General features: G+C 42.7%; 1 protein-coding gene across 6 annotated transcripts in view; it reads left to right on the forward strand.

Annotated features, from left to right (window-relative positions):
• luzp1 (leucine zipper protein 1) overlaps positions 1-17,460 on the forward strand; it is a 156,704-nt gene extending 139,244 nt beyond the window's left edge. For 5 of the 6 annotated variants that reach the window (XM_069895198.1, XM_069895199.1, XM_069895196.1 and 2 more), the window contains one exon: positions 4,982-5,905. In XM_069895198.1, the coding sequence (XP_069751299.1) occupies positions 4,982-5,020 (39 nt within the window). In that variant the 3' untranslated portion in view covers positions 5,021-5,905. Of the gene's footprint in view, positions 1-4,981; positions 5,906-15,839 lie in introns of those variants that run through there. The other variant, XR_011343455.1, reaches the window with a different exon arrangement.
• The last annotated feature ends 233 nt before the right edge of the window (positions 17,461-17,693 follow it).

Below are 17,693 nucleotides of genomic sequence, written 5' to 3' on the forward strand. Positions count from 1 at the left end.
GCTCGTTTGTGGCTGACAAGTCCGATGCGGGACAGGCAGACACGGTTGCAGCGGCTGCAGGGGAAAATTGGTTGGTTGGGGTTAGGTGTTGGGTTTTTCCTCCTTTGCCTTTTGTCAGTGAGGTGGGCTCTGCGGTCTTCTTCAAAGGAGGTTGCTGCCCGCCAAACTGTGAGGCGCCAAGATGCACGGTTTGAGGCGATATCAGCCCACTGGCGGTGGTCAATGTGGCAGGCACCAAGAGATTTCTTTAGGCAGTCCTTGTACCTTTTCTTTGGTGCACCTCTGTCACGGTGGCCAGTGGAGAGCTCGCCATATAACACGATCTTGGGAAGGCGATGGTCCTCCATTCTGGAGATGTGACCCACCCAGCGCAGATGGATCTTCAGCAGCGTGGACTCGATGCTGTCGACCTCTGCCATCTCGAGTACTTCGACGTTAGGGATGAAAGCGCTCCAATGGATGTTGAGGATGGAGCGGAGACAACGCTGGTGGAAGCGTTCTAGGAGCCGTAGGTGATGCCGGTAGAGGACCCATGATTCGGAGCCGAACAGGAGTGTGGGTATGACAACGGCTCTGTATACGCTTATCTTTGTGAGGTTTTTCAGTTGGTTGTTTTTCCAGACTCTTTTGAGTAGTCTTCCAAAGGCGCTATTTGCCTTGGCGAGTCTGTTGTCTATCTCATTGTCGATCTTTGCATCTGATGAAATGGTGCAGCCGAGATAGGTAAACTGGTTGACCGTTTTGAGTTTTGTGTGCCCGATGGAGATGTGGGGGGGCTGGTAGTCATGGTGGGGAGCTGGCTGATGGAGGACCTCAGTTTTCTTCAGGCTGACTTCCAGGCCAAACACTTTGGCAGTTTCCGCAAAGCAGGACGTCAAGCGCTGAAGAGCTGGCTCTGAATGGGCAACTAAAGCGGCATCGTCTGCAAAGAGTAGTTCACAGACAAGTTTCTCTTGCGTCTTGGTGTGAGCTTGCAGGCGCCTCAGATTGAAGAGACTGCCATCCGTGCGGTACCGGATGTAAACAGCGTCTTCATTGTTGGGGTCTTTCATGGCTTGGTTCAGCATCATGCTGAAGAAGATTGAAAAGAGGGTTGGTGCGAGAACACAGCCTTGCTTCGCGCCATTGTTAATGGAGAAGGGTTCAGAGAGCTCATTGCTGTATCTGACCCGACCTTGTTGGTTTTCGTGCAGTTGGATAATCATGTTGAGGAACTTTATTAAGGATTGCTAAAATATCAAAAATTGAACTTCACCGCTGCTCCCACTGAATCTCACCTCACCAAGTCCAGCTCCACATGGCTGCTCCCACCAGGCCTCGCCTCAATTTGCAGAAGCCTTGCTGCTGGCCCACCAAAGGCCATCTCACCAAAGCCTCACTGCCAACCCGCTGAAGGTCGCCCGATCACCGACCCACCGAAGGCTGCCTTGACGAAGTCTCACCACTGGCCTGTTGAAGGCCACTCTACTGCCTGCTCAATACTTCACACCTGCTCAGTACATCTGCCCAAAACTTTTCCAGTCATGTCTTCCCGGAGTTTTTCTTAAACCACTTCTTGAAGGTACTTCATTGATCTGTGCACAGTTAAATACAATGAACTGGTAACCACTGAACCATGTCTTGAATCAACTGAGGTTAAAGTATGCAAAAGATTGGCTCTCAGTTCTACCTTACCTTCTGAGTTGGAATGTTGTGCTTTCAAATCCCACACCTGGGGCACATAATATACAAATGTGCTGGAGAAACTCAGCAGGTCAAGTGGCATCCAGAGGAGGTAAAGAGTAACCAACATTTCAGGCCTAAGTCTGTCTCGTCAGGTTTGAAACGCAGGCCCAAAACATTGGTTACTCATTACTTCCTAAGGATGCTGCATAATCTAATAAGTTTCTGCAGCACATTTGCAGATTTCACTCAACCCCAGTGTCTGCAGACTTTCTTGTTTAACTCCGGAGGCACAGAAGCAAGACTTGAAACTGATGTGGCGGTGACCAGGTGAGGCAATGTCAGGCATTATTTATGGAAGGAGCAACGGGGCTACTGATTCGGGTTCCAGTCCATACAAAGGGGCAACAAGGCAAATGTTCCAACAAGGTCAGGCAAGCTGTGGATAGCTCTGGTCACCTGTGGGTAAGAATGATGTTACTAAACTGGAAAAAGTGTAGAAAAGATTCACATCATGTCAGCCTTCTACTGGAGCTCTTTTGAGAGCGTCCTGGCCAGCTGCATCACAGAGTGGTATGGTTGCTGCAGAGAAATGAATCGGAGGCCAATCTACAGGTCCGTAAGAATAGCAGAGAGGATCAAAAGAGTTCCCTCCACCCACCCATCCCCCATCGACATGATCTACTGGGATCTTTGTATGAAGACCTCTTCCACCCTTTTCAGCTGCTCTTGTCGGGGAAGTTACTGGAGTATCAGAGCCAGCACCACCAGGCTCAGGAACAGCTTCTTCCCACAGGCAGTCAGAACGCTGAACAACCAAAGGAACTACTCTCACTAACCATCCAAGACTCTCATATTCGTGAAACAATATTTATGTATTTATTTGTATATATGAATACTTATCCTGCATATGTATTATTTGTCTCTGTGTGTTATGTCTGGTTGCATGTCTGTGTTTTGCACCGAGGACCAGAGAACACTGTTTTGTTAGGTTGTACTTGGTTGCAATCAAATGACAATAAACTTGGCTTGGTGAGAATGTTGCTAGATATGGTAGAATTGGATTATAAGGAGAAGCTGCATAGGCTGGGACTTTACTCCCTAAAACGCAGGAGGCAGAGGGGGAACCATCTGGAGACTTTTTTAATCATGAGGGCCATAAAATAAGGTGAATTTTCATTGTCATTTTCCCAAGGTAGGGGAATCAAAAACTAGAAGCAGTGATTTAAGTCAAGAGGAAGACTTGAGGGGCACATTTGCAATGGGTCCATGGAACAAGCTGCCTGAGGAAGTGGTAGATGCAGTTAGAATTGTAATGTTTAGTGACATTTAGACATGGATAGGGAAGTTTTAGAGAGTTAAAGGGAAGAAATACTAAGAACTAGTTTGTGTAGACACATTCGGCTGAAGGGCCTGTTTCTACGCTATAAAACTGTGTCGAGGGTTACGTTGTCCCTGACCGCACCTTCTGGTTTGGAAGTTAAAACCTGCTTTCAGGAGAATGAGAGAAATCCCTTGAATGATACAGGAAAGATTAGGGGAATTATTGCAAATATCCCACCTCGTTTTTATCCTCAAATAAACATCCCTAGGAAATAAATGGACTGATCAATGTCACTGCTGTTATGAGGACTTCTTGTGCACACAATGGCTGCCTAATTTTCCATAAACAACGGTGATAAAGCTTCATAATAACTTCCAAAGCTGTACTGAGATGGCCATGGACACCTTTTTAGTACACTTTTTAATGAAAAAGAAGGGATAATTACAGTCACTGATTTTAATAACAATCGTAAAAAGCGGGAGATATTTCAGCTCGAGTGCCTCCCATGGAGAAATCAGCAGAGAAAATGATGGCACTATTCTTCGGTTCTGGTTTGTCCCACTGAGATGGGGAAAAGATGATAGGAAAAGGTAAATAAGAAAAAAGGGAGGCAAGGTTAGCAGAGACTTTTCTCTTTGGAGCGAAGGAAGATGAGAGGTGACTTAATAGAGGTCTACAAGATTCTGAAAGACCAGTCAAGGTAGACAGCCAGCATCTTTTTCCCAGGGCGGGAACAGCAAACACCAGAGGGCTCTCTAAAATGTGAAGGGAGGAAGGTTTAGGGGTAGGTTTTTTTTAAAACACAGAGAGTTGTGGGTACCTGGAATACCTTGCCAGGGGCTGGTAGTGGGGGCTGAAACATAAGGTGCATTTAAGAAACTTTTAGACAGGCACATGGATGAAAGAAAAATCAAGGGTTATGAGTTAGGAAGAGTTTGTTTTTTTAATTTTGGTAGGAATATATATATGTCAGCACAACATCGAGGGCCAAAGAGCCTGTAACAGAAGTTGCAGAATGTAGGGGACAGTCAGAGGTTTTTTTTTTACACAGCGTGGTGGGTGCCTGGAATGCATTACTGGGGGTGGGGATGGAGGTTAGTATATTGAAAGGCTTCTTAGACAGGCACAGGATGCAAGAAAAATAGAGGGTTATGGGTGAGGGGTAGGGAAGAGTTAGATTGTACTATGCTGGAATGTTCTATGGGAGTCCTCATGCCGGATACCCTAAAGGTTGACCTCCAGGTTGAGTCAATGGGTGAAGAAAGCAAATGCAATGTTGGCATTCATTTCTAGAGGAATAGCATTCAAGAGCAGGGATGTAATTTTGAAACTATAAAGCACTGGTGAGACCTCACTTGGAGTACCGTGTAAAGTTGTGAGTGCCTTATTGAGAAAATATGTACTAAAGAATGATACTAGGAATGGAAAGGGATAGCATATGAGGAACATTTGTTGGCTCATGGACTATACTTGTTGGAGTACAGAAGGATGAGGGGGTACCTTATAGAGGCATTTCAAATGCTGAAAGGCCTGGACGGAGTAGATGTGGCAAGGATGTTTCCCATAGTTGGGGATTCTAGAAGAAGAGGGCACAACTTCAGGATAAAAGAGTGTCAATTTAAAACAGAGATGTGGAAAAATGTCTTTAGCCAAGCATCATGAGATGGTGGAATTTGTTGCCACAGGCGACTGTGGAAGCGAGGTCATTGGGTGTATTTAAGGCAGAGATTCACAGGTATTTGATTAGTCAGGGCATCAAGGGTAAGGTGGAGTGGGCCTGAGTGGGAGGATGGATCATCTCATTGATTAGAATGCCTACTCCTGCTCCTGTATCTTGTGATCTTGTGGTGAATTATGGCAGCCCGTTTTGTAAATTCAGTGTCATTCCTGGATTACTAAAGTTTTGTTTCTGAATTTAGAGATTCTTTAAATACTGTTTAACTATATAGATGCAATTTGCAGGCTACCAGTGTTCTAACACTGATTTTTCTTTAGGGTATCCTCTCCCAAATACGGATGACCTCAAGACGGTGAAGCCTTAGCCTGCTGATCTTCAGTCGCGCTGCAGTTCTCGAGGTTGATAAAGCACTGCACAAGCTTCAGCAATGTAGGACCATTTTCATCATGTACACGCTTCAAATTCAAGCAGCCATATTACACCTATATTTTTCTAGAAATTATCACGTTCAGAAGCAATTCTGACAGCTGCTCACAACGGACAGGGAAGGCAACTGCGATTATTCAACTCAGGGGAAGGAAAGGTGCTCCTGACCGTCCTGGCACAGACTGAGGTAAAGGCAAAGCCCGTGATAAACTCACTGTGCCTGGGTGTAGAAGGACACTTAAATCTGTGCCAATGCTTCTGAGAGAAGAGAAAGTTTTAAATTCCAGAATGTTGCAATAGAGGCAAGTCCAAAGCCAGTGCAATCATCATCGGTTACTTCCCTAGGTGAAAGTTATACAAATCTGCATATCTTATTTGAAAGTTTAAAGAAAAGACCTCAGTAAGTATTAAGTCTCCAGTGTAAATCGGTGTGCTGGCTAAACAGTCAGTCTGTACATAATTGTTCTTTGTACTTGGTGAAAGTTTTCTTTTAACAGAAAAGGTTTTTAAAAAGAAGTTTAAAAAAAAATATAGGGAGTGACACAGTAAAGTGGAATATGCAGGAGTACCATAATCAACTTTTCATTCCATGTATATCATGGGAGTAAGTTAGAATGGCCTCTGGAGTTGAAGATTAAAACATTTTCTGAAGCCAAGAGGATCTACAGGCACTCCACATTATTGATAGATAATAGTTCATTTTCTGTTCACACCCAGGGCCATTCTCACTTCTGCTTTTTTTTTGTGCCATTTTTACTGTTAGTGTGTTCATTCCGAGTCTCCAATGTAATTAAAAATGTTTCTTCTGAAGGTAAGAGATAGTCTTCTGCCTTTCCCCCTTGGACATTCCTCAGGCCAGCTGGATTAATTGCAGCCACCCTTTGCAATCCCACGACAAACCCACTTATCCCGTCCTGGACATGAGATAAGAGCTTGTGAGCCCTGAGTTCGGCAGACCTAGGGCTCCCCAGTTCGGAATAGCAGTGCAACCTGCTGACGAGGAGGAGGAGGAGAAAGAGAATAGCAACGAGAACGAGGGAGTACAGATAATTTATCTTGTCTTGTTCAACAGCAGGCAGAGTTAAGTAGCAAATACTTAAGACATCTGATAAATCGACTGTAACACTAAATATACTTCTGCCATTATTGAGCTACAAACCCCAATGTAAATGGTCATTTTGGCATCCTCTGAGTACCTTCACCAACTGGGAGGAGGTATGGGCTAAAGCTCGACTGCTCAAGCACCATGGTATCTACTGCCTGTTGACCTCTCCTTCTCATGACGTTTACCAGGCAGGTGAAAATGTGGCATCTATCCAACACCAAGGACCAGAGGGAAATTTCTGCCCCCAATGTCTTAGTTCCTCATTTCAGTGCCTCATCGATTTACAAGTACCAAGCCCAAGGTGTACTCCCAAACAACAGAGCTATGCTGCTGATCTCTGACCTTCTCCTTGGTGACAGTTTGAGTCTGCTCAGTGCCTCACTCCTCCCATTAGTGAAAAGAATCTAATTTGGGGTGGCACTGTCAGGGTAGAGGTTAGCGCAACACTGTTACAGCTCCAGCCACCTTAGTTTGAATCCAGCGTAGTCTGTAAGGAGTTTGTACATTCTCGCCGCATCTGTGTGGTATTCCTCAGGGTGTCCAGTTTCCTCCCACCCTCCAAAATGTACTGGGCTTGTAGGTTATTTAGGCGGCACGGGCTCATGGGCCCGAAGTGCCTGTTACCGTGCTGTATGTCTAAATTAAAAAATTTAATCCAAAGTTATGGCCCCAGATCTCTTCCAAGGTTTGATTTGGATTCAAACAAGGAGAAGCTTGTCACAACCGCTGCAGAACTTGCATGTTCCACATAACTAAAGTAGGTGAAGCTTCCTTCGGTAGAGCTTTGCAGGTATTCCTCATCTCAGACATATCACTCCACTCTCATTCTGCCATGGGCATGAAGTACATGTGAAATCCTCACGAAAAAGTCTTGCTTTTTTCTCTGTGAATCGTCAACGTAGCCAAATCAGTCCCTAAAGAGACATAGAACATAGAACATTAAGCACAGTATCGGCCATTCATCCCTCGATGTGGTGCCAACCTATATAAACCTACTCAACAAATTAAACCTTCCCTACCTCACACCCATAACCCTCTAATTTTTGCCTGCCTAAGAATCTTTTAAATGCCCTATTGTACCAATCTCCACCACCACCACTGACAGTGAATTCCAGTCACCCATTAACTCTGTGTAAATAAATTATCCCAGACATCGCCACTAAATTTTCCTCACCTCACCTTATACAGATATTCTCTGGTGTTTGCTACTCTCGCCCTGGGAAAAGGGTGCTGGCTGTTCACCTTCTCTGGGCTTTTCATAATCTTGCAGACCTCTTTCATCCTACTTCACTCCAAAGAGAAAAGGTTTAGCTCTGATAACTTTGCCTCATCAGGCACATTCTCCAATCCAGGCAACATCCTGGTAAGTCTCTTCTGTACCCTCTCCATAGCTTCCACATCGTTCCTCTAATGAAGAGACCAGAAATGAACACAAAATTCCATCTGTGGTCTAACTAGAGTTTAATAGAGCTGCAACATTACCTCATGACTCTTCAACTCAATCCCCTGGCCATCGAAGGTCAGCATATCATAAGCTGCCTTAACTATCCTGTACGGCAACCTTGAGAGATCAATGAATTTGGACCCCTCTGTTCTTCCACACTGATAAGAATCCTGCCATTAACCATATACTCATCCTTCAAGTTTAACCTTCCAAAATGCATCACTTCACACTTGTCCGGATTGAACTCCATCTTCCATTCAACTCTGCATTCAACACATATTAAATTGTAACCTACGACAACCTCCTACATTATCCACAGTGCCTTCAACCTTCATTTTGTCTGCAAATTTACTGACCCATCCCTCTATTTCTTTGTCCATCTCATTTATAAAAATCACAAAGAGCAGGGGTCCCAGAACAGATCCCTGCACTGACTAGTCACTGACCTCCAGTCAGAATACCCTCTGCTTTCTGCAGGCAAGCCATTCTTCTAATTGCTCCAGAAAATATTGGTTTGATCAAACAGAAGAGATTACAGTTACTCTGTAGCAGAGCATTGCTGTGAGTGGCATTTGGGACATAGCAGCTTTCTGTCTTTGGGATAGATCCAAGCATCATATCATTCTTGCTACATTCAGAGATGAGAACAACTGATATTGAATGTAAAGTCCAAGGCATAAGCAGTCAATGTTTCAGCTGATGGGTTTCAGAGCCATTTCTGGAACAGGTATTGAAAGTACCTGTATAATGATAATTGATTGAAGTAAAAGCACAATGCTGGAGAAACTTAGTGTACTTTATAGACCAAAGATAAAAATACATAACCAGGTTTGATTCCTTCATCAAGGGATGAGGAAAATGTCGGCAGGCCCTCAACAAAATTGAAGGGTGGGGAGGGGTAGGGGAGAAGCACGGTCCCAAAGGCAGGAGGTAATAGGTGGATAAGGGAGGGAGGGAGGGCACGCCAGCAAGCAGGGGGAGGAGGGATTCATTGATAACTGTATCTGTGAGATGCATAAATGTTCCATATTCTGTGCACCACAACCCACCTGGAATTCTCCACACACTAAACTTGTATAAAAGAAAAATGTCAAAGCCTCTGAGTTTGGAAGGAGTAAACCATTTTGTAGATTCCACAGGCTACAGAGTTAACCATGGTAGCCTCCTGTCAAAATTAACCCATCACTGACAATTGGAAACGATGAACTGCCCCAGAGCACAGTGAGGACAAATTTGTAACCTAAAAGCTCTGTTAAGTCTACCCTACTTGGCTTTTATTTTCTTACCTTTTTACCTTTTCCTAACAAGAATACTACAACCAATAGAAAAAGTACATCTGCACCCTTAATTCAAGAACATGTCAAATCACATGTGTCATACAAAGCCATTTCCACTTCCAACTAGATGAATTTAGGAGATGGCTTTGTAAGACACATTTGTGTATGAATGTAGGACCACATGGTCCCACACTGGTATAGTATTCTGCTGGAACGATTGAAACTTAGTTGAAGAATTTTCTGAAATGGGACTTTCCAATTTGGAATGCTCAATAAATGGCTTCACAAAATGAATACCTCCTTTCTTCCCCATCCCTTTAGAAAGGGACACTATAACCATTTTGTCCTGTTTTTGTTAATGCATGACACTCTAAACAATGTTCAGTTCTAAATGTCAGGAGGGGACTGGTGACTGATAATTGCACCTGGATGGCCCACCTAACCATTTATGAACTCCTCCCAGGGTTCCCTGTTGTCTCACCACACTACTTGCTCAATTCAACCCACTTTGAATTCCTGCATATTGTTGCAGCTTCATGGTCTCGATCTCAAGCCTCCATAGGCTGCCTTCTGCACCAGAACCCATTCCTTCTCAAACCTTTATCATATCTCAAGTTACTCAGCCTTCACTATAGCGCAACAGCCATTCACAACTAAACCATAGCTTCCCTTTTCCTCTCCTGGACTTGTCAATCTCATTGGTGGCCTGAACTCAGCTATTCCTCAGAAGAAATAGATGCAATACCAGGAATCTGTGTGGCTGGAAGTGTTCTGGGTGTTGAGTTCCATTCCCCAATGTCCACAGGAGGATCTGCCCAACTGCTACCACTGATATAGTATTCCATTGCAATGATTGTGTGAAGCTGGGTTAAAGAACTTACTGGAATGCAGTTGATCAGTCCTGATACATGTTCTGCATGTAACACTTCAGTGTTCACCAAGCCATGTAGGTGAGAAAAAATTTACACAATGCTCCACCTGTGAACTACATTTACAGTGTCATATAAAATATATCAAAAAGATATTTTAAACTGAAATTATAATAATGTTGAATAGCATTATTGCCTTAATTCACCCAGACCTGAAATTACACCGCTCACAATTTGTGCTTGTTTGAAACGCCTCTATCATCATTTTAGTTCATTACTTGGTCCTGTCAAATGGATTATCTCCACTGCAAAGGACAGGCAGAGGAAATCGGATCCGGTGTAATTCCAGAGTCGTCGATACTGGTACAGCAAAGACATTGACTCAGCAAAGCTGGTCCCTATTAATTGCCTGGATGCACATAGCGTCTGATTGGCTTGATGTAAAAGAGGTTTTTTTTAAAGCAGCAATTTTAATCGATGAAAATGCAAGGGTAACAAAAAGGTGTGTAACAAAGTAGTTTCAATAACTTTATTTATTTGGTAAGATGCATTCTATAGTATTTTAAACAGCTTGCAATATCAAACTGTACTGGCTACACCACTGCAAGGGGCTGCAGGTCAGGAGGTGGAAGGCAGCTTACAGTTTGTGTCCAACGCATGTGTATCTGATTTTCTCCTTCTGCAAAGTTTTCTGCATGTATTGCTCCTGACTTTAAACTGTCCACTGAACAATTAAAAACAAAAATCATTGCGTGGGCTGTGCTTACTTTGCAGTTCAATGGATTGAGGTTCAAACACTTGTTACTGACTGGATTCTAAAGCTGTGTGGTTGCATTCATGTATCTCTATGTAACCACTGAATAATCTGTGCTGCTTCACTGGGAGGTGAAATCACAGTCTCAAAGCAATATGTTTGGGAGTTTGCTGATATATAATACTCCACAAAAACAAGTCATTTGTTTATTATACAAGACAGATTATACTAATTCTGCCTGTACATGACACGCGAGATGTCTCATTGTACTTTTTTAAAAGATTAAAATTCACATCGTATAACGTAGAAATCTACAGCATACTACAGGCCCTTCAGCCCACAGTCTCATGCCGACCTAATAACCTACTCCAATAACTGACTAGAATTTCCCTACTGCGTAACCCTCCATTTTTCTAATTTCCACATACCTATTTAATAGCCTCTCTCCACTACTGTTGCTAGCAGTTCTTTCCATGCACCCACTACTCTCTGTGAAAAGCTTACCTATTACATAACTGCATACAGGACCAGGAACGACCACCCTCCACTACAGTAGAGAGAGTGGAGAGCACCAAGCTCCCAGGAGTTCACTTAACTAGTGGCCTATCATGGACACTCAACAGCACTTCCTGAGAAGATTGAAGCAGGAAAGGCTACCAGCCACCTTTATGTCAACCTTCTATAGGAGCTCCATTGAGAGCGTTCTGTCCGGCTGCATCACAGTCTGCAGAGAAATGGATCAGAGGACCACTGGAGATTCCACCCCACCCACCCACCCCCCCACCCCGCACCAAATCAACATGATCTACCAGGATTATTGTCTGAACAGGGCACGCAAAATCATTGAGGACTTCTTCCATCTTGTACACGGTATCTTTCAGCTGCTCCCATCAGGGACGAGATACAGGAGGATCAGAGCCAGCACCACCAGGCTGAGGAACAGCTTCTTCCCATGGGCAGTGAGAAAGCTGAATGACCAAAGGACCTGCCCACACTAACCATCTGAGACTCTCATTTGTACAAAACAACGTTTATTTATTTATCTTTATAGATATAATACTTGTCTTGCATATGAATTGTTTGTCTGTATGTGTGTTATGTCTGATTGTGTGTCTGTGTTTTGCACTAAGGACCGGAGAACGCTGTTTCAATCAGATAACAATGAAATTGACTGTACTTACTCCCTAGCAACTTAAAAGTATGTATACCCCCTCGTGTTAGCCATTTCAGCCCAGGGGGAAATCCTCTAGCCATCCAAATAGTCCTGATACTATTTTATTTTTCATTATAAACACGGGAGGTGGCAGTTTTCGGCTCCGAATGCATAGTAAAAAAAAATTTGGTACCATGTTAAATAGGAGTTATTGAGGCAATGGCAAAGTAGACACTTACATAAAAAACACAATGGCCATTCACTCCCATTTTTCACACAAAATTCATGCTTTTATTGTCATGTACAGTGTACAGAGGCTCAGGAATTCTTGCTTGCAGCCAATTACTTTGTAAAGAAATCAAATGCAAATGAATTTAATAAGGTAATAAATACAAAAATTGCATAGCAATATTCAGAGTTACCATGGTGGAAGGAAAAAAAAGGTGGTGTACAATAATTCAGTTAGTCCTTGTGTGGGGTAGGAGAAGTCCTTGAATAGTACAAGGAGAAACATTCAAGTGTCTGTAGCAGCAGTAATTTACCCAGTTTACACACAATTAGGAATGCATTCACTCATTCCAGCACAAAATCGAGTTGGCTCTCAGACACAACATTTCATCTCCCCAAACACCACCCAGCCAACCCCTCTAACCCTTTCATTGGCTCTCCGCCGCACGTGATCTTGACACTCTCACTCCTTCTCCTGTGTCCAAGATCCATCCCACGTACGTAGCCTTCTGAACTAACCCGTGTATGCACGCTGTTACTCCCACGCGTCAACTCAGACACGTCATTAGCAGTGATGGGCACCACTCCCGACACGGGTAAGTACACGACCATGACAAGTCTGATAGTTGCTGGAAAGAAACTGTTCTTGAACTAGGAGGTGTTGATACCTTCTACCCAAAGGTATCAGTAAGAAGAGGTTGTTCCCAGGGTGATGGGGGTCCTTTATGATTTTGGCTGCCTTCTTGAGTCTGCAACTCACATAGATTTCTGCAATACATGGGAGCTCAGAGCCTGTGATCGACCGGCCTGTTTTGTACCTTTTGCAGCCTTCTCCAGGCTGTGATGCCATCTTATCCAATGTTGCCACAACCTGCATTATTTTTGGCAAGGTAGGAGGACACTAAACTGCACCCATTCCTCATAGATCTACTGCATCAAGTCAAGTTTAGTGTCATCTGATTGCACAACCTGACGAAACAGCATTCTCCGGTCCTCGGTGCAAAATACACAGACACACAACCAGCCAAACAATACACTTGCAGGGCAAGTGTGTATATATATCTATATATAGATATATATATAGAGAGAGAGATATCTATATAGATATATAAATAAATAGATACTGTTTCATGAATACAAGAGTCTCAGATGTTCATGTGAGAAGTTCCTTTGGTTGTTCACATCCTCACTGCCCGTGGGAAGAAGCTGCTCCTCAGCCTGGTGGTGCTGGCTCTGATACTCCTGTATCTCTTCCCCGAAGGGAGCAGCTGAAAGATGCTATGTGTGGGTGTGGAAGGGGACCGCAATGATTTTGCGCCCAACACATGGATGTGATCCGTGGTACATGCCCCTTGCATCGTTTAGCCGTGGTTCGTTCCTTGCTCTGGAAAAACCAGCATGTTTCGGACAGCTTTTAGTTTTGACAGAGGCTTTCACCTCCTGCTAATTCTCTCCCTTGAGGAACATGCAGGAGTGAATCCTGTGATGGTGCATCAGTCTGGATATCAGAAGAAGATCTATTGATGTTTCATGGTGAGACTCGCTCTTTCTTGGGTAATTGTTTTTTCTCACTGTCTGTGTTGGCCTGTGCCTGGCCATCGTGGTTTGGTTCCATTTACTCTCACAAACCTGAAGCCAAAATGGCTAAAATTATTCACCATTGTCTGATACAGTCTCCACAGGAAGGCCCTGGGTTGTGATGTTGTGTGTCAGTGCTGGTACATAAACCTAAACATAGAACACTACCTTCAGCCCTTGATGTTGTGCCGAACCATATATTTCTTTAAAAAATAAGTACAAAATCCTCCCTACCTCTTCAGCTTCTATTTTTCTTCCATTCCCAGTGCCTAAGAATCTCTTAAAAGTCCCTAATGTTTCAGCCTTCACCACCGTCCCTGGCAATGCATTCCAGGCACCAACATTTATCTGTGTAAAATACATACCCCTGATGTCACCCCTAAACCTCCTTCCATTCACTCTGTACATATGTCCTCTGGTGCTTGCTTTGCATGTCCTGGGAAATAGGCACTTGCTGTCCCTTATCTATGCCCCTCATAATCTTGTTGACCTCTATTACTTCTCCTCTCATCCTTCTTCTCTCCAAAGAGAAAAGTCCCAGCTCTGCTAACCTTGCCTCATAAGACTTATTTTCCAATTCAGGCAACATCCTGGTAAATCTCCTCTGCACCCTCTCCATAGCTTCCACATCTTTCCTATAATGAGATGACCAGAACTGAACACAATTAAGTGTGGTCCCGCCAGAAATTTGGAGATTTGCAACATAATCTCTTGACTCTTGAATTTAATTCCCCCTATTAATGAAGCCTAGGATTCCATAGGTCTTCTGGCATTCAGTATGAATATCTCATGACCACTTCTACATTCAGAAACATGGCTGATCTTAGTACACACCACACTTGTTGGCGAGCAATTACATTCTCTGCTGAGTAAGCTACAAGTTACAACTTCTGTTTGAATAACAATCAGACTGGGACCTGTTTACACCTGCCAAAGACCACCTGTAAATTGGAGGAACAACACCATATACTATCTAGGCATCCTCCAACCAGATAACATTTACATCGACTTCTCCGGTTTCCACTAGCTCTCTTTCCTCTCCACTCCTCCTATCAGTATAATTCTCACCTTTCGTCTGTTGGTCTATGTGCCTCCCCCTGCCCTTTCTTTCCTTTTCCCCAGCATTTTAATTCAGGTGACCACCTGCTTTTAATTTGTGATGGGAAGCATGAATGTCTGCGGGCGCTGTGATTGTAAAAACAAAAATGCTGGAGGAACTCAGAAGGTCTTACAGCATCCATAGGAGGTAAAGATATATGTGATGTTTCAGGCCTGAGCTCTTCTTCAGGCCCAAAACATCAGTAAGGCATCTTTTCCTTTCATGTTTCGCTGTCCATTATGCTACAGTAACAAGTCAAATAATGCAAAAGGCTTAATGAACCAGGATTCTGTGCTTGATTAAATTTTAATTGTTGAGGCAATGTTGACATTTGAATTATAACCACATAGCCTTGCCATTAAATTAAGCACATATTTTACACATGAAACTAGTGGCATGGTCACCACATTCTTGGATCAGACATGTTTTCATCACACTTTCACAGTCTGCAATTTCTGGCCTGAAGTTATTTGCAGGCATTATTCTTTTTATAACTTATTATATTCTCATGACTAACCAATTATTGAAGTGACCAGTAACCTCAGGAAGAATGAACAGACCAGAATGGGAGATAGGTAGGCTTGCACAACGTTTAATCAAGTAATATTTTCAAACATCACCAGACTTAATCTGTGCAGTAAAAATAAACATTTCATATACACGTGAGCAATTCAATTCCTAATGCACTCCAGGATTAAGATGTCCTAGTCATTAAATTAAATAAACAAACCAGATGCACGCTGGTGTATTAAGGCATTTATAGTTCTTGCTTTCCACAAAGCAGGGCACGCAAGGTTCTGGAGTTCAAAAGTTCATACTATACATTAGCTTCAGCACTTAACCATGGCAGTTCAACATCATTATGGGTTTCCAATGGTTTCCTGGTGAGTCAAAAGGAATAGAAAGGATCCAGCTATAATGAATCAAACTGTGAGAAGCTGGAGGAACTTAGCAGGCCAGGCAGCATTTATAGGATAGAAATGGCCAGCTAATATTTCGAGCCAGGACACTTTATCAACTCTAAGGGATGATATCAAATATATCAAGGGGAAGGAACAAAACCAAAAAGTAAGACAGGGACGGGCCGAGAGATGATAGGCTCTAGAACAGGGGATAGAGAATAGACAGGAGATCCTTTTACAATGGATATATATCATACATATTTTATACCCACAGAATCACCTGACAACAACCACCTTTCACATTTAATTAACCATCACTGACAAATGCTCTCGGTTACAGGTGCTCCTCAACTTATAATGGGGTCATGTTCCAGCAGACCCATCGTGAGTCGATAAAGAATGCTGCACCTACCATTTTTTATAATTAAATTTTGAATACCTTTATTCCACACTGAAAAAAAAATCAACATATACAGCAGAAAGAGCACTGGGCATGAAGAATGTTTGAAACATTGGACAAAAATTAATTTCTGGATGATGGAGTAGCATACCGCAAGAGCAGGAACAGATCAGAATTTGAAATTGAAAATATGGATTCAAACCATCATAACTTTGAAAAATCATTCCATTGTAAGTAGGGGAGCACCTGGTACTTCTGGAACAAAGATTATTTGGAGAAAATACTGCCAACGGGTCTCCCGCTCCATCTGCTTGCCAGCTTCAGTTCATTTCGAAGCAAACATCAGTCGAAGCCACAAGGGTCATGCTGTTCCAGAGCTGAGCACAGAAATGGTGCTCAAGCGTAGGACAGAGGGAATGCTGAACTGCCTGAGGTGCCTCCTTCAAATGAAATGGTGACTCAAAGGGGGGGTGGGGTGGAATACTTTTGGCACTAGGATTTGTCAAAACCGGAATGATTCCTAAATGTTCATTATCATCGTTTAACCAACATTACAAAATAACTACTTTACTGATAGAGAGAATGTGTAAAGTATTGACAAAAGTTGAGAAACAGAACGCATTCCATTGTGTATTCAGCAGGGCTAAAACTGATTGGGAAGAACAACTTATTTTGCAAAGACAGTAAAAGACTACACTAGACAACAACGATATTGCTTCCTGAACACTTTTGGGTGTACTGTGTGGATTTTTGGCTGCTGATCACAAAAATCACCTTAAAATTTTCCTATCACCCTACCAATTTTTTTAGATATAACCTATTTTATGACTCCTGTCATATTTTAAGTCTACTAGTATTTTGCCCACAGAGCAAACTGTTTTTCATCAGTCCAAGCAAACATGCACTGAGTGCAGATGCTATGCAAATGTTGTCTTAGGCCTGGGCATGCTTAGTTAGGATAGATGCAGACAGGCTATAAAAGCAGTTCAGATATACAGATGCTGTGCATTACCTTGATATAGATTGAACACATGTTGATGCACATGTTTTACAGACAATAGCATTATGAGTGTATTTAACAACAGCATTTATTGTCTTCAAGAAGATTTAATACACTAGAAATGTCTGGTCATTTTGGGAACTGCTGTGATACATTCTGTTACATTTGTAGTGAGTATACACTTCATGGTAAATTCAATAAAAGTTAATTTAATGTTTGTCCAACTTCCTTCTTGATACAGCAAATCTCAAATTATCCTTGTTTTCAGCTTGAAGCTGTCTAATTAAAATTGAAAAACCTCCAATTTTTTTCAGGAAGCAAACCTTTTAAAAAAATTGTTATACAGTTAATAGCTATTAACCATTATGTAAGGGAGGCAGTCTGGTGTAATGAATCCTAAGAAACGTGCTTATATGGAGAAAGGATTGTGAAAAGTCTGGAAAACTGAAAGTTTGTCTGTATAAATATACGACTTGTGAGCCACATGGCAGGTGGCAGCGCTTCTTGCTGTAACAGAGTTCTCATGCTTTGCAAAGCAACAATAAAGCATGGTGAAATTTTCAGCTGTCTTTGTGTTCATTTGTCAAGTATTCTCAGGTCCGCTTTTAACAACAGGAGCTTGCTGGGCATAAATTGGTTGCTTTGTTCTCTACAAAGTGACTATACTTTTAAAGAATTTTTCAGCTGCAAAGTCCTATGGAACATTGTGAAAGGGACAGGAATGGTTTTACAGGAATATAGGCTTTCATTTCTGTTAGCTAATAGGTTGAAAATGCAAATAGCTTCCAGATATA

The sequence above is a fragment of the Narcine bancroftii genome, chromosome 8 (genome assembly GCF_036971445.1).
Source record: "Narcine bancroftii isolate sNarBan1 chromosome 8, sNarBan1.hap1, whole genome shotgun sequence".
NCBI classification, from domain to species: domain Eukaryota; kingdom Metazoa; phylum Chordata; class Chondrichthyes; order Torpediniformes; family Narcinidae; genus Narcine; species Narcine bancroftii.